Source organism: Podarcis tiliguerta (genome assembly GCF_965153285.1).
Source record: "Podarcis tiliguerta genome assembly, chromosome: 16".
NCBI lineage: Eukaryota > Metazoa > Chordata > Lepidosauria > Squamata > Lacertidae > Podarcis > Podarcis tiliguerta.
In genome coordinates this window covers 30,299,452-30,314,895 of record NC_139549.1, presented here as the reverse complement: position 1 = coordinate 30,314,895, position 15,444 = coordinate 30,299,452, and the positions used below count along the sequence as shown (strand labels likewise).

The following is a 15,444-nucleotide window of genomic DNA, read 5'->3' as shown; positions in this document are numbered from 1 at the left end:
GCATTTCTCATTTTTCCAACTCTAAATTTTGTTCTCCACATTCCTACATCAGTTTTTGTTGTTTCATGGGTGCAGGTGGCACTGGAGGTCTAAACCACAGAGCCTCTTGGGCTTGCCGATTGGAAGGTCAGTGGTTCGAATCCCAACCCTAAATATTGTTCTACACACTTCCACATCAGTATTTTGTTTTAATGCTATTGTTTGTAATCTGCTTTGAATGGAAAGCAGTCTAGGAATACAGTGGATGCTCGGGTTGTGAACGTGATCCGTGCGGGAGGCACATTCGCAACCTGCAGCGTTCGCAACCCGCAGTGCCGCATCTGTGCACGCGGGGGTTGCGATTCAGTGCTTCTGCTCATGTGCAAGGTGCGATTTAGCGCTTCTGCGCATGCGCCAAAACCCGGAAGTAACCCATTCCGGTACGTCTGGGTTTGGCGCAGTGCGCAACCCAAAAACGCACAAGCTGAAGCGTCTGTAACCGGAGGGATGACTGTACAATACAGTGGTACCTCGGGTTAAGTACTTAATTCGTTCCGGAGGTCCGTTCTTAACCTGAAACTGTTCTTAACCTGAAGCACCATTTTAGCTAATGGGGCCTCCTGCTGCTGCTGCGCCACCGGAGCATGATTTCTGTTCACATCCTGAAGCAAAGTTCTTAACCCGAAGCACTATTTCTGGGTTAGCGGAGTCTGTAACCTGAAGCGTATGTAACCTGAGGTACCACTGTAAATTAAACCAAGTGTTTAAAAAGGTAAGTTATTTCCCAGAGGGAAAGATTTCTCCCCACTGGTGCAAGCAGGTAATTTTGGACTCTAGTCTTCGCAAGAACAGACGAACTGCCTTATACGGAGTCAGACCATTGCTGCATTTCCAACACTGACTGGCAGGGTTCTCTTCTCTTTCTTCCTGCCTGGCGCACGTCTCACACGGGACGCAAGCGACCTCCCTGGCACAGAGGGAACCTCCCCCCTTCTTTTTCTCCTTCTTTTCTAAACCCTGGGAAGTACCTTTGCCCCATGGCCCCCTTTCCCCACCGCAGTCACAAGGGGATGAGGAGCGGGCGGCGAGCGGCTTCCGTTCCCTCCCGCCCCGTCGAACCGTGAGTCACCCGCACGCGTCTTTGTGTTGCCCTGTTTCAACCGCTGCCTCGCAGCCCCCTCATTGGCTGCGAGGGGGCCGCTGCCCTCTCCCGATTGGCTACGGCGCGCCTGGGCGGGGGAGGCCCTCCGGCGGGGGCAGCCAGGGTCCGCCTGCCCGGGCATCGCGGCCGCCTCTATAAAGAGGCACGTCGGGGCGGCTTCTGCATGAGACTCAGGCGGCAGAGCGGGCTTGCAGGAGACGCCAGGAGAAGCAAGGCTGAAAGAGGCGACCCGGGCTGATCGGAGGAGAGGAGATCCAGAGGTCAGATCCCACCCCGTCTTTGGAGAAGCGCCGTCGAGGCCAGACGCCGGGATGGCGTCCGCCGCGCTGCAGATCCTGGGCTTGTCGCTGTCGCTGCTGGGCTGGCTGGGGGCCATCGTGGTGGCCGGCTTGCCCATGTGGCAGGTGTCGGCCTTCATCGAGAACAACATCGTGGTGGCGCAGAGCACCTGGGAGGGCCTGTGGATGAACTGCGTGGTGCAGAGCACGGGCCAGATGCAGTGCAAGGTGCACGACTCCATCCTGGCGCTCAGCCCCGAGACGCAGGCCGGGCGGGCGCTGATGGTCATCGGGGCGCTGCTGGGGCTGGTGGCGCTGCTGGTGACGGTGGTGGGCGCGCAGTGCACCAACTGCGTGCGCCCCGGCAAAGCCAAGGACCTGATCGCGGCGGTGGGCGGCGGCCTCTTCGTGGCCTGCGGCCTGCTGGTGCTCATCCCGCCCTGCTGGTACGCCAACATCGTCATCGGCAACTTCTACGACCCCTCGGTGCCGTCGTCGCGCAAGCGGGAGATGGGCGCGGCGCTGTACCTCGGCTGGGCCGCCGCCGCGCTCCTGATGGTGGGCGGCTCGCTCATCTGTTGCTCCTGCGCCCGCAAGGGAGACCCCTCGGCTTTCCCCGTCAAGTACTCGGCTCCCAGGAGGCCCGCCACCAACGCCGCCACTTCCAACGGGGAGTACGACAAGAAGAACTACGTCTGAAGGCGGCCCCGGCAGGGGAACTTCGACGGCGGCCGTCGGAGCCAGTGCAGCGGGGAGGAGCGGCGGCGTTGGCGCGTCTCTCGGCCTCGCCGTCGACCTTCCGAGGGGCGATCGCCTTGGCAGAAGACCAGCGCTCCCCCCCCCTCTCCCTTTTAAACGGCTTTTGTCTCTTCTTCCCAAGAAAACTCTCTTTTGCGAAGAAAAGGAATCGCGCCCAGGAACTCTCCGTTGCATTTAGGACTCCTCTGGGTTTTTGGGGGGCGGGTATTTTTTGGACCCCCAAATTGTATCGATTTCGTGGCGTCGCTTCTGAACTGGAAGCTTCGGGTGGGAACACACACACACGCGGTCTGCTTCTTTTAAATTATATGTAAATGGGAGAATTTGCACTCTAAATCAAGCCGGGCAAAAAAAGAAAAGAAAAAGATCATGTGTTTGGTTAGCTTTGGGAAAGTCATCCTGATTTGTAAATATTCCGGGTTGGGGAGGGGGGGTTGCCTCGTTTTGTACTGTTTCAAATGATCCAAAGGGATTCGCCGGGTATTAAACGCTGAGCAAGCATTGCAGGAGTAATAGATCGTTTTAGAATTGGTTTTTTTAATGGCTCCTCGAATTTGCATCGAATTGGAGTAAAACTGGAGTAGGGCTGTGATCCCAAGTGGTCTCAGTTCGGCCAGATGTGAACTCAGTGGGATTGTGCAAAGGCTGGCTTGAGGCTCAGAGCTCCCCTGTGTTCAAAGGGCAGGGCACTCATAGGGTAAGATTTCCTCCCTACACACCTGCCTTAAAAGTGTTGGGCTTTGTTTTTTAAAAACACATTTCAGTGTATGTTGTTAACTATTAAGCTGTGTGATAAGGAAGAGAATTTCACACTTGGATTTATTTTTTATTAATGACCGTGTCAGTATTTTTGCCTCTAAATAAAACATCCATCCCGGTTCCAAAAGTCTGGTCAAGTAATCCGTTTTTCAAGGTTTCAATTCCCAATTTTTCTTTTTTTCCGTTTACATTGCACTCTTAATTTACAGCCTTGCTTTTGCATAAGCTTTGATCATTTCAGTGGGGTTGACACAGGAGTCAAGACTGGTACTGGATTCTACCGTTTTGTAACCTAAACTTAATCTGTTGTCCTGAGCAGTATTTTGGAATCCAAGATCGTCAACTGTTTTATATATTGTGTATATTTATATAAATATTACAACTGCATGGTGGTTTTTTGGTCATTTTTAAGGAGGGAAACCGTATCTGCTCATGTTTACCAAGTGACCCTGAAGCCGAATTGGGTTCCTTTTGTCTTCCTTGCTGCCTGGTCTGCTTCCTTTAGTTCTGTAGGAACAACCCAGATGGGCTAAAGGCACTTTCAGACTGTGGCTATTTTGGGGTGGGATCCAGTCATGCCCAGGCAGGTTCAGGTCGCGCAGTGATAATCAAATGGGAGGTCTCCTTGGGCAACAAACCTACTTCCCTAGAAGATCAGGCCAATGACCCATGTAGTCTAGCCTTCTGTCCTCACAGTGGCCAACCACTGTCCCAACGGGAAACTTGCAAGCTAGACGAAAGTGCAAAAAGCGCAGGAAACTGATAGGAAAATGCATGGGAGACTCTGGAATTGTACTTTCCCATTGACGCAAAGTCCTCTACCCTCCTTGCAAACAAATGGGGATGAATGTTCAAGTAAAAGAGGTTGCCTGTCAATGTCCTAACAGGTTTAAGACATAATTTTGAGAGTAGGCTAGCAGGAGAGAGAGCAATGCTTTTCCTCTGCAACCTTTGTGTGTGTTTGTGGCTGCTGTCCGACTCTTTTGAAACTTAGCCCAGCCTTCCTCAGCCTCAAGTTGTTTTTCATTCTGGGTGCTGAGTATTTGTTTAGTTTCAAAGCCCTGCTTGGCGGTGCAAGGAGATTAGTTCAAATCCGGCAGGGGTGGGGGCGGGTGGGCTGCAAGCTCAACGCTCCGGTTTTAATAGCCGCCAACCGACCTCTGTGGGTCTGATTCTTCAGGGCATGAAACTGGCATCTCTTTTGTTGTTCACATGCCTTTCTCTGTGTGCCGGGGCACAATTCCTCCAGGAAAAGGTGGGTTTTCTTTCGTATGATTCAAATGCCAGAAGGGAAACTATTGTTAAAACTCCAAGTTTGAATGCATGTTACAAGAAAACAAGTTGCATAGAACGGAGCAAATGTTTCCGCTGAGTAAAATTGCTACAGCGAATTGCTGCAACAGCTACAAATCTATCCAAAAGAACAGATATGGCAGCAGGTCGTGACTTCAGGACAGTATAGATGTCTTATCCCTTAATACAGTCTTTCCCAACATGGTACAGTCACACTTTGCTTGCTGAACGCCTTGGAACTCGTACGTTTCCGCTCCGGAATGATCGAAAACCAGAAGTGAGGGTTGTGGTTTTCGAACTATTTTCGGAAGCCAAACATCCAGCGCAGCTTCCTTGGCTTCCGATTGGCTGTAGGACGCTCCTGCAGCCAATCAGAAGCCACATCTTGGTTTTCAAATGGTTCTGGGAGTCAAATGGACTGCTGGAACGCATTCTGTTCGAGAACCAAGGTACGACTGTACCCTCCAGTTGTTTTGGACTACAACTCTCATCAGGCTGTGTTAGATGGGGTTGATGAACATTGTAGCCCTGCAAAAGACAGATGGAACCAGAGGTTGCCTTGGGCTGAAAAGGATGGTGCCAGAAGTAGAAAATATACAGAAAAGAGCGACCAGTATGACAAAAGCGTTGGAGCACCTGTCCGATAAAGAAAGTCAAGCATTTGGGAGTTTTCAGTTTAGGGGAGAGACCACTGGTGGGCATGATAAGATTTTAGGCATGCAGAAAAGTGGGGGAAGGACTGTAGCTCAGTGGTAGGGCATCTGTCTTGCATACAGAAGGTCCCAGGCTCAATCCCTGGCGTCTCCAGGGATTGAACTACAATTCTGATTCTATGAAGAGTCTGTCCGAAACCCTAGAGAGCCACTGCCAGTCAATATAGACAATACTGGGCTGGGTGGACCAATGGTCTGACTCTGTACAAGGCAGCTGCCTGTGTTTCTAAGTGGAAATTTCGGCATCTTTCTCTCCCTTCGTTGTCAAAGTCTGGGTCATCCAGTGAAATGGATAGGCAGTAAATTTGAGGCACTGGCTTCTTATGAGTTACTAGATTTGGATCCTCCTCTATCACCTGCCACAAGCTCAGACATCACTGACAATTTCCAAGACAGTCTTCCAGAGAGGCATCATTTTTCATGGTGTAGGGTCCATGAAGGGTTGCTCTTGTTGGTTACACACACAGGTGTTTGCTGAGATTCTGAGCCAAGTCATACCATTATTTGTCACTCTCTTTACACTATACACACGCACGCACACACACATTATTGGCAACCCAGTACAGAAAAAGAGATTAGCATGAACAGGGGCATCTTGGAAGTGGTTTACTGAAAAATAAGCTGTGAATTTTTGAGGTTAAAAACTAATAACCAGGACTATTCAACATTCTTTGTCCATTAACACAAGGGTAGATTTAATGCTGCTCCCTGGTGGAATCTAATGCAGTTGTTGCACTCATGGAAACCCGTGCTTAGAGAAGGATTTCACAAGTAGGGTTGCCATATAAATTCGATTTCCTGCACTGGCAGATGGACGGTTGGGCTGAATGGCCTTTGTGATCCCTTCAAACAATTCTATATCCTTCATTACTGGTAGGCCTGTGCAATTATTTAAAAATGTCCCTTTAATGATCTCTTCCTGTTGCTTTAAAATGTTTTCATGTCCCACTACCCCGATGTTTTGCGAAAGAGTGGTGAATAAATACTTTGATAAATGAATCAAACGAAATATTATTAATGCAAGCGAGAAATCCTTTGCAAAAATGTCAGTTTCCTGTTTCACTCCATGCCTCTCCACTTCATGCCAGACGAGATAAAGACATCTTCCTGTTTGGTATTTCTAAGAACATAAGAAGAGCCTTGATAGATCAGGTCAGTGGACCATCTAGTCCAGCATCCTGTTCTCACAGTGGCCTGTGGGGAGCTCAAAACCAGAACCTGAGAGCAAGAGGACTTTCTCCCTCCTGTGGGTTCCAGCGACTGGTATTCAGAAGCATCGCTGCCTCTGAGAGCCAGTGTGGTGTAGTGGTTAAGAGCAATAGACTCGTGATCTGGTGAACCGGGTTCGCGTCTCCGCTCCTCCACATGCAGCTGCTGGGTGACCTTGGGCTGGTCACACTTTGTAGTCTCTCAGCCCCACTCACCTCACAGAGTGTTTGTTGTGGGGGAGGAAGGGAAAGGAGAATGTTAGCCGCTTTGAGACTCCTTCAGGTAGTGATAAAGCGGGATATCAAATCCAAACTCTTCTTCTTCTTCTTCTGACTGTGGAGGCAGAGAGCTTAGTCTTCATGGCTAGTAGCCACCGATGGCCTTTCCCTCCACAAATTTGTCTAATCGTCTTTCAAAGCCATTGAATTCTCCTGAACATCCTGGAGGTCCTGGGCCACAGAGAGGTTAGGCTGGCCTCAACTAGAGCCAGGGCTTTTTCGGCTGTGGCTCCGATCTGGTGGAACGCTCTGTCACAAGACACTAGGGCCCTGCGGGACTTGACATCTTTCCACAGGGCCTGCAAGACAGAGCTTTTCCACCAAGGCACAACCTGACCCCCTCCTTTGGTAATTCTTCACAGAACTCTAGCCCAATGATTGCCATTAATTTGATTTGAACTGATTTTATAATGAACTGAATTCAGAATGCTGTATTATTTTATTGTTGTTAGCCGCTCTGAGCCCGGCTTCGGCTGGGGAGGGCGGGATATAAATAAAAAATTATTATTATTATTGAAGTGATGGATTTTGACCAGACCCTCCAGATGAAACCCCACAGCAAATCTACTTCAAACCTGGCAGGGTCAACAAAGGGGAAATTACCCAGTCAGCAGGCAAAGAGGAAAAGGAAACGCTCAGTCACATCTGCAGCAGGATGTTTAAGGCAGCATTTATTTCCCCTTCCTGTCCACAGATGTATTTGCCGTGCATCTGCTCTTTGGAGAATACTCCAGGCCCCTCCACCCCATTCTAAGCTAACAATTGCATTGCATGGGTTTTTTTTTATATAGCATAACACAATCAAAGTAGCTTACAATGATACCATAAACATACACAATGCCTTGCGGCACCTTGAAGACTAAAGGCATGTACACATTAGCAGCTCGAAGCACAATGAGGTCATTTCCCCCGCAATCCTGTGTTTCAACCTAGGCTTCACATTGCTGTACACAACATTACCTGATTTGTTTTCCCGAGCAAAACCTGATTTCCTCCCCATCCTGTGCCTGCAACCTCCAAAACTCTTATCCAGGGGTCAGCAAACTTTTTCAGCAGGGGACCGGTCCACTGTCCCTCAGACCTTGGGGAGGCCAGACTATATTTTTTGGGGGGTAGAGAATGAATTCCTATGCCCCACAAATAACCCAGAGATGCATTTTAAATAAAAGCACACATTCTACTCATGTAAAAACGCCAGGCAGGCCCCACAAATAACCCAGAGATGCATTTTGTATAAAAGCACACATTCTACTACAGTGGTACCTTGGGTTAAGAACTTACCGTAATTCGTTCTGGAGGTCTGTTCTTAACCTGAAACTGTTCTTAACCTGAAGTACCACTTTAGCTAATGGCCCAATTAACTAATAAATTTCAGTATCCGAACCCTGGGAAACCTTTCCTGATGAGCTCCGTTTGACTTAAGGAGGTCTGTGTTTCTCGAAGCGGAAGACTTGACTGTCTAACGTGTCAACGGATTTGCTGGAGACTTGACCATCTAACCCAGAGATGGGAGACCTCAGTCTGAGGGAGGAGTTTAATGTGGCCCTCCATGACTCTCTATCTGGCCCCACCCTCACTGTCTATGTGTGACACCTCAAGTGCCATGAATTGCCTCCATGAACTCTGATTTTGCCTCTTCCTTGCCTAGAGGGAGAATAGAGAGGGTGTTGTTAGTGCGCACAGAAACTAGCCTATGGTACAGAGTTAAAATTTGCATTTATTGCTTTGCCCATTTTTGCCTCTGACCCTGCCAACCACTATCCCACGCTTGAGCATCCCCAACAGGGCAAATGGGGACACTGTCCCCACCTTCTTCTTTTCTTTCTTCTTTGGCGATCACTCATAGCCGAGTAAGATTGTCTTCCATGAACACAGTTTTAACAGTGAAACCATGAAGGACTGTGGAGGCCAATTCTGGATCCACAAGTCCTTCCACAGTGGGGACATAGGTTTCTGGGTGGGACTTGATCATGGTGAAGGTTTGCCAAGCGTGCCTTCCTCTTAGCACTTTTCTGCCTTTCATCCTGAGTTTGAGCGCCTTCAAAGCCCATGACACCTTTGGTAAAGGCTGTTCTCCAATTGGAGCACTTGCAGGCCAGTGTTTCCCAGTTGTCAGTGTTTATACTACATTTTTAAAGATTTGCCTTGAGACAGTCTTTAAACCTCTTTTGTTGACCCACCAGCATTACGCTTTCCATTTCTAAGTTCTGAATAGAGTAGTTGCTTTGGAAGACAATAATCAGGCATCCACACAACATGACCAGTCCAACGAAGTTGATGTTGAAGAATCATTGCTTTGACACTGCTGATCTTTGCTTCTTCCAGTACACTGGCATTAGTTGCCTGTCTTCCCAAGTGATGTGTAAAAAAATTTGGAACCTTTTGGAATCTTTCGAGGAGTTGGAGATGGTGTTTATAAGTGGTCCATGTTTCACAAGCATACAGTAAGGTTGGTACTGCAATAGCTTTGTAAACAAGCATTTTGGTTTCCCTGAGAATGTCCCAGTCCTCAAACACTCAGCACTTTAATTGGGAGAAAGCTGCATTTGCAGAGCTCAGGAGATGCTGGATTTCGACATCAGTGTTGGCCCTTGTGGAAAGATAACTGCCAGGAGTTTGCCAATTCCAATAGATTTTCTCTTATTTCAGCAGGGGAGGGCATTCCACAGCACTGGTACCACTGGTGGAAGAAGCCCATCTCTGTGTTACCATAATAATAATAATAATAATAATAATAAATTCTATTTATACCCCGCCCTCCCCAGCTGAAGCTGGGCTCAGGGCGGCTAACAAGATTCAAAATAATCCAACATTCAAAAAACCTTTCATTATAAAAATTAATTTAAATCAAATTGATGGCAACCATTAAGCAAAATTCTGTGCAGATTGCCAGAGGAGGGGGTCAGGCTGCGCCCTGACCAAAGGCCTGGTGGAACAGCTCTGTCTTACAGGCCCTGTGGAAGGATGTCAGGTCCCGCAGGGCCCTAGTCTCTTGTGACAGAGCGTTCCACCAGGTTGGAGCCGCGGCCGAGAAAGCCCTGGCTTTAGTTGAGGCCAGCCTAACCTCTCTGTGGCCTGGGATCTTCAGGATGTTTTTATTTGCAGACCGTAAGTTCTTCTGTGGGACATACCAGGAGAGGCGGTCCCGTAGGTACAAGGGTCCTAGGCCGTATAGGGCTTTAAAGGTAAAAACCAGCACCTTAAACCTGATCATGTACTCCACCGGGAGCCAGTGCAGCTGGTATAGTACCGGATGAATGTGATCTCGCAGCAAAGACCCCATAAGGAGTCTTGCCGCGGCATTCTGCACCCGCTGGAGTTTCTGGGTCAGTCTCAAGGGCAGCCCCACGTAGAGCGAGTTACAATAATCCAGTCTGGAGGTGACCATCGCGTGGATCACAGTGGCTAGGTCAGGGCGAGAGAGATAAGGAGCCAACTGCTTAGCTTGGCGGAGATGAAAAAACGCCGCCTTTGTTATAGCTGTAATCTGCGCCTCCATAGAGAGGGAGGTATCAAAGATTACACCCAAACTCTTAACGGTCGATGCTGGTACTAATTGCACCCCCGCAAGAGATGGGAGTTGCCCCCTCAATCCCATATCGCCCCATCCCAGCCAAAGGACCTCTGTCTTCAAAGGATTTAACTTCAACCGGCTCCCATGTAACCATCCAGCCACAGCTTCCAGACATCTGGTCAGTGTGTCTGGGGCCGAGTCAGGATGGCTATCCATCAACAGATAGAGTTGGGTGTCATCGGCATACTGATGGCAACCCAGCCCAAAACTCTGGACAAGCTGGGCGAGGGGGTGCATAAAGGATGTTAAAAAGCATTGGGGAAAGTATCACACCCTGGGGCACTCCACACACCAAAGAGTGGCGCGATGACAATTCCCCCCCAAGCGCCACCCTCTGTCCCCGACCAGAGAGAAACGAGCGCAGCCATTGAAGGACTGTGCCCTGGATCCCCACGGTGGTCCAGGAGTTTGTGATCGACCATGTCGAAGGCTGCTGACAGGTCTAGAAGAATCAGCAGCCCTGACCCGCCTCGATCCAGCTGCCTGCGGAGATCATCTGTTAGGGCGACCAGAGCCGTCTCGGTCCCATGACCAGCGCGGAAGCCGGACTGGAATGGATCGAGAGCCGATGTTTCATCAAGAAACCTACCAAGCTGTTCAGCAACCGCTGTTCAGCAACAAAATCATGGGTCCATGGCAAAACTACATAAATTGCATATTTCTGGTCAAAAGGCCACCGAACCCCGGCAAACCTTCTTTGCATGTTCTTGATGGAAGTTTGTTCATTTAGATTCCTCTGCAGGAGGGGTCTGTCTGTCTGACCTCTTCCCCTCCTTACTACAGTCTTCAGTTACAAGGGAAGGACAATTTCAGCCAGTACGTCATGGATAAAAGTCCCCATGGCAACTGGGAAGGCTATGAAGTTGCTTGGCTACCGGAGCTTGTTATACCATTTTGCCCCTTAAACAGGGAGCGAGGCTTTCTGCAATGAATCAGCCCCACCAGTTTGCATTGTCTTGTGGCATTTTAGGATCTTGTTTACAACGTACAGTTTTCCTGTCTCCCCGCTTCCCCGGATCCTTTGTGCACATTAAGCAGCTCTTGGCCTGGCGTTCTTGCAGAGGAGGAATGCAAGGTTGGAGGTGCTATGAATTCAGTCCGGTACAGGGAAAGAAATCGCGTTCACTCGAAGACCTGTGCATCCCGTTCCGTTTTTCAAAGCTTCAAAAAGTCTGCTTTGTTTGTTGCATTTATTGTTTCCTTTTGTGAGTCAGAAGGCTTCTTCTTTTGCTGCCTCAAAGGTAAAGGTACCCCTGCCCGTACGGGCCAGTCTTGACAGACTCTAGGGTTGTGCGCCCATCTCACTCAAAGAGGCCGGGGGCCAGCGCTGTCCGAAGACACTTCCGGGTCACGTGGCCAGCGTGACAAGCTGCATCTGGTGAGCCAGCGCAGCACACGGAAACGCTGTTTACCTTCCCGCCAGTAAGCGGTCCCTATTTATCTACTTGCACCCGGGGGTGCTTTCGAACTGCTAGGTTGGCAGGCGCTGGGACCGAGCAACGGGAGCGCACCCTGTCGCGGGGATTCGAACCGCCGACCATGCGATCGGCAAGCCCTAGGCACTGAGGCTTTAACCCACAATGCCACCCGCGTCCCCAGTCCACCTCAAACAGAATCACAAAAGAAGCGAGAGGCTGTAAAACAGCGGCTTCCAAACGTTTTGAGGGAGTGTTCTTGTGCCTGGGTCCTTCTTCCAGTAGACATCTGGTTGGCCCCAGGGAGAAGAGGGGGCTGGATTAGATGAGCCCCCGGCCTGGTCTAGGAAGACTCTTCTTAAATTCTAAAGGGTATTAGAGAGAGTCAGGAAAGGTAAGGCTATCAGTGACTCCTAGACACAAGGACCATGTTTTAGCTCCACTGTTTATCTCCACTCTTCTGCTCATGTCCTCCTTGCATAAAGGTAAAGGTAAAGGACCCCTGGTTTTGAATTATGGTGCTGGAGGAGACTCTTGAGAGTCCCATGGACTGCAAGAAGATCAAACCTCTCCATTCTTAAGGAAATCAGCCCTGAGTGCTCACTGGAAGGACAGATCCTGAAGCTGAGGCTCCAAGACTTTGGCCACCTCATGAGAAGAGAAGACTCCCTGGAAAAGACCCTGATGCTGGGAAAGATGGAGGGCACAAGGAGAAGGGGACGACAGAGGGCGAGATGGTTGGACAGTGTTCTCGAAGGTACGAACATGAGTTTGACCAAACTGTGGGAGGCAGTGGAAGACAGGAGTGCCTGGTGTGCTCTGGTCCAGGGGGTCACGAAGAGTTGGACACGACTAAACAACTAAACAACAAAGGGCCCCTGGACGGTTAAGCCCAGTCAAAGGCGACTATGGGGTTGTGGCACTCATCTTGCTTTCAGGCCAAGGGAGCCAACGTTTGTCCGCAGACAGCTTTCTGAGTCATGTGGCCAGCAGGACTAAGCCACTTCTGGCACAACGGGACACCGTGACAGAAACCAGAGCACACAGAAACGCCGTTTACCTTCCCACCGCAGCAGTACCTATTTATCTACTTGCACTGGTGTGCTTTCGAACTGCTAGGTTGGCAGGAGCTGGGACAGAGCAATGGGAACTCACTCCGTTGTGGGGATTTGAACTTCCGACCTTCTGATTGGCAAGCCCAAGAGGCTCAGTGCTTTAGACCGCAGCGCCACCCGCGCCCCTCCTCCTGGTGTGCTTCTCATTGGCATCAGGTGTGCCGCTGTGAGAACAGGATGCTGGACTAGATGGGTCATTGGACTGCCCCAGCAGGGCTCTTCTTATGAGACCATGGAATCATAGGGTTGTAAAGTATTTAAGAGGTCATTGGCTCCATGCAACTACAATATCTATCTCCTATTAATAAATTCAAATGTGTATCCCATTTAACGTAATTCAGTGTGGCTAGAAGTTCAGACACACATGCTGCACATCCCCACTTCCTGAACCAGGGAGGGGGAAACAAATGCCAGCTGTCCTTCTTGAGCTGACCTACTGAACTTCCTGCCATGTGAACCTTATACCCTTAGGGGTGCTGACCTCACTTCCTCTTCCTTCTTTTCTATGGCTGTCTTACGAGAAGAGACATCTCTCTTTTGAATCTCTCTCCATCTGAGATGCATGAGCAGGGAAGGCTCAGTGCAACATCACCACCTTAGTTCAGTGGCGTAGCGTGGGTTGTCAGCACCCGGGGCAAGGCAAGTAATTTGCACCCCTAACCCGTGGATTTGCGCCCCCTAACCCCCAGATGTTGCGCCCGGTGCGGCCGCCCCCCCCTGCACCCCCCACTATGCCACTGCCTTAGTTAGAACAAAGATCTTTCCTCTATCAAGTTATGTATTTCCTACAATAAAGGTAGCTGTATTATTTTCCAAACTCAAGAGCCTCAGTGTGCTTCTCCAGCAGGAATTCAGTTTTCTGTTCAGCTCCTGTCAGCATTTTAACTCCAAACAGCAAACATGAAAACCCAAGATCTCCTTACTGGGTGTAGGGCATCAATTTGCGGAACTACTTCTCTTTTTTAAAGAATCGTTGGGAATGCAGCTTTTGAGAATACTGGAAGTTCTTTGAAACTTTGGGGATGCCCAAGAGTTCTTGACTGCGAAACCCCTTCCCCATCTGATTTTCTTTAGACTTTTAGTATAAAGACATCATGTCAGGTCTCTTGACTCCTGCTGGAAATGAGGAAATGAAAGCGACTTCTCTGGAAGCCGTTTCTGTATCTGTTTCAGGAGCATCTCTCATATGGCAAAGGACTTTTCTGAAGGTCTTTTCATAGCGCTCTCCTGCTGGATATCCTGTCTGCATCACTTTTATTAGAAGTAGGATATCTGTTGCCTTAGCCAGGATAACCTTTACCCTAATCTACCCATTATAGACCTTTAACGGTGACAATAGCAATCTTTCATTTCGCAGTATAAATAAACCCAGCTGCTATCTCGAAACAGAAGGCAGAAATGAACAAGCAAGACTTGTCAAAAGATTAGAGCAATTTATACTTGCCATATTTCCTGCTATTATTTCTCTGGAAGCGGCTGCCAAGATACAGCCCACTGTTAGCATGTTGCCTGTTTTGCTTACATCTTTACTTCTCTTGTCCCCCCTCCCCTTTTAAATATAACACCAAAATGCAGCTGTGGTGAGTACTCTATCCAGTTAGCACAGCAGCCCCTGTGGGAATTAGGGAAGAGCAGCAACCTAGAGATAGAGCATGTGCTTTGCATGGAGCAGATACCAGGTTCAATGTCTGACATTTCTAGGTAGAGATGGGAGCATCCCATCTGAAGTCATGCAGAGCTACTGCCAGTCGGTATACTGAGCTAAATGGACCAGTGGTCTGACTTGGTATAAGCTATATCCATGGTGGCGCTGTGGTCTAAACCACTGAGCCTCTTGGGGTTGCCGATCAGAAGGTCAGCGGTTCAAATCCCCACGACGGGGCTGTGGCGATCGCACAGGGTCCCCAGACGTTTCACCATCTATTGATCCCTGTGCCACCAGCTTATTTCTCGCTGACCACCCAAGCCCTACCTGGTACAATACTGAGTCCAGCCAGGGTTAATTGGAACATAAACTTCTGTTTATTTATTGCAGTTTAACAAGCGTGTGGTTTCATAAACAGTATTGGTCAATTACAATCATGGGGTGACTATCCAGACCTATAACTTCCGCTACCTGCTCTCACTCACTAAACCACCTCTCAGATGTTTACTTGTCTTCCTAGCTCCTAACTGTTCCTGACTCAGCTTATTTCGCTGCACTAACTCAACCTACCCACAGACTCTATCCCAATTCACTCCCACTCCAACCAACCACCCAACTCCCAACGAACTCCTCCTTTTGCCCCTCCCAGAGCTGGTTTTATAGTCCCTCTGACTCCACCCCCTGGGTCCTGATTGGGTAACCTGTTTAACTAGTTCACCTCCAGCACTCTAATATGTTATCGTCATTGGTCCCAGCTCCTGCCAACCTAGCAGTTCAAAAGCACACCAGTGCAAGTAGATAAATAGGTACTGCCACGGTGGGAAGGTAAATGGTGTTTCCGTGCTCTCGGGTTTCCATCACGGTGTCCCATTGCACCAGAAGCGGTTTAGTCCTGCTGGCCACGTGACTCGGAAAGCTGTCTGTGGACATACACCGGCTCCCTTGGCCTTAAAGCGAGATGAGCGCCGCAACTCCATAGTCGCCTTTGACTGGACTTAACCGTCCAGGGGTCCTTTACCTTTTATTTCCCCCTACCTTTTTATATATTCCTATACATAGGCACCTATTCCCTTGAGTGCCCAAGCACTCACAAAATTCCCCATGAAGGGACTGGGCACCCACAAATTTCGGCGCCAGGGCTATGCACGCTGCACGACACCCATGGCCCTGGGCACCCACGGTTGCGGAGCCAAGTTGGCACTCCTGTTCCAATACCATATCTTTTGGTAGACTGATTTTACTACCCCAGATAAAGCTAGTGATTA

At 49.4% G+C, this 15,444-nt stretch overlaps 2 protein-coding genes across 2 annotated transcripts in view; both read left to right on the top strand.

Annotated features, from left to right (window-relative positions):
- Positions 1–15,444, top strand: part of HIRA (histone cell cycle regulator) — a 378,609-nt gene that overhangs the window by 227,070 nt on the left and 136,095 nt on the right. The gene's annotated exons all lie outside the window — the stretch shown is intronic.
- On the top strand, positions 1,290–3,324 carry CLDN5 (claudin 5). Its single transcript, XM_083418423.1, has one exon. It carries the CDS (start codon positions 1,453–1,455, stop codon positions 2,116–2,118), a length of 666 nt encoding a protein of 221 aa, XP_083274549.1. The 5' UTR covers positions 1,290–1,452; the 3' UTR covers positions 2,119–3,324.

Excerpts from the sequence above, each read along its gene's own strand:
- CLDN5 (XM_083418423.1), top strand. The coding sequence starts at position 1,453 with ATGGCGTCCGCCGCGCTGCAGATCCTGGGCTTGTCGCTGTCGCTGCTG.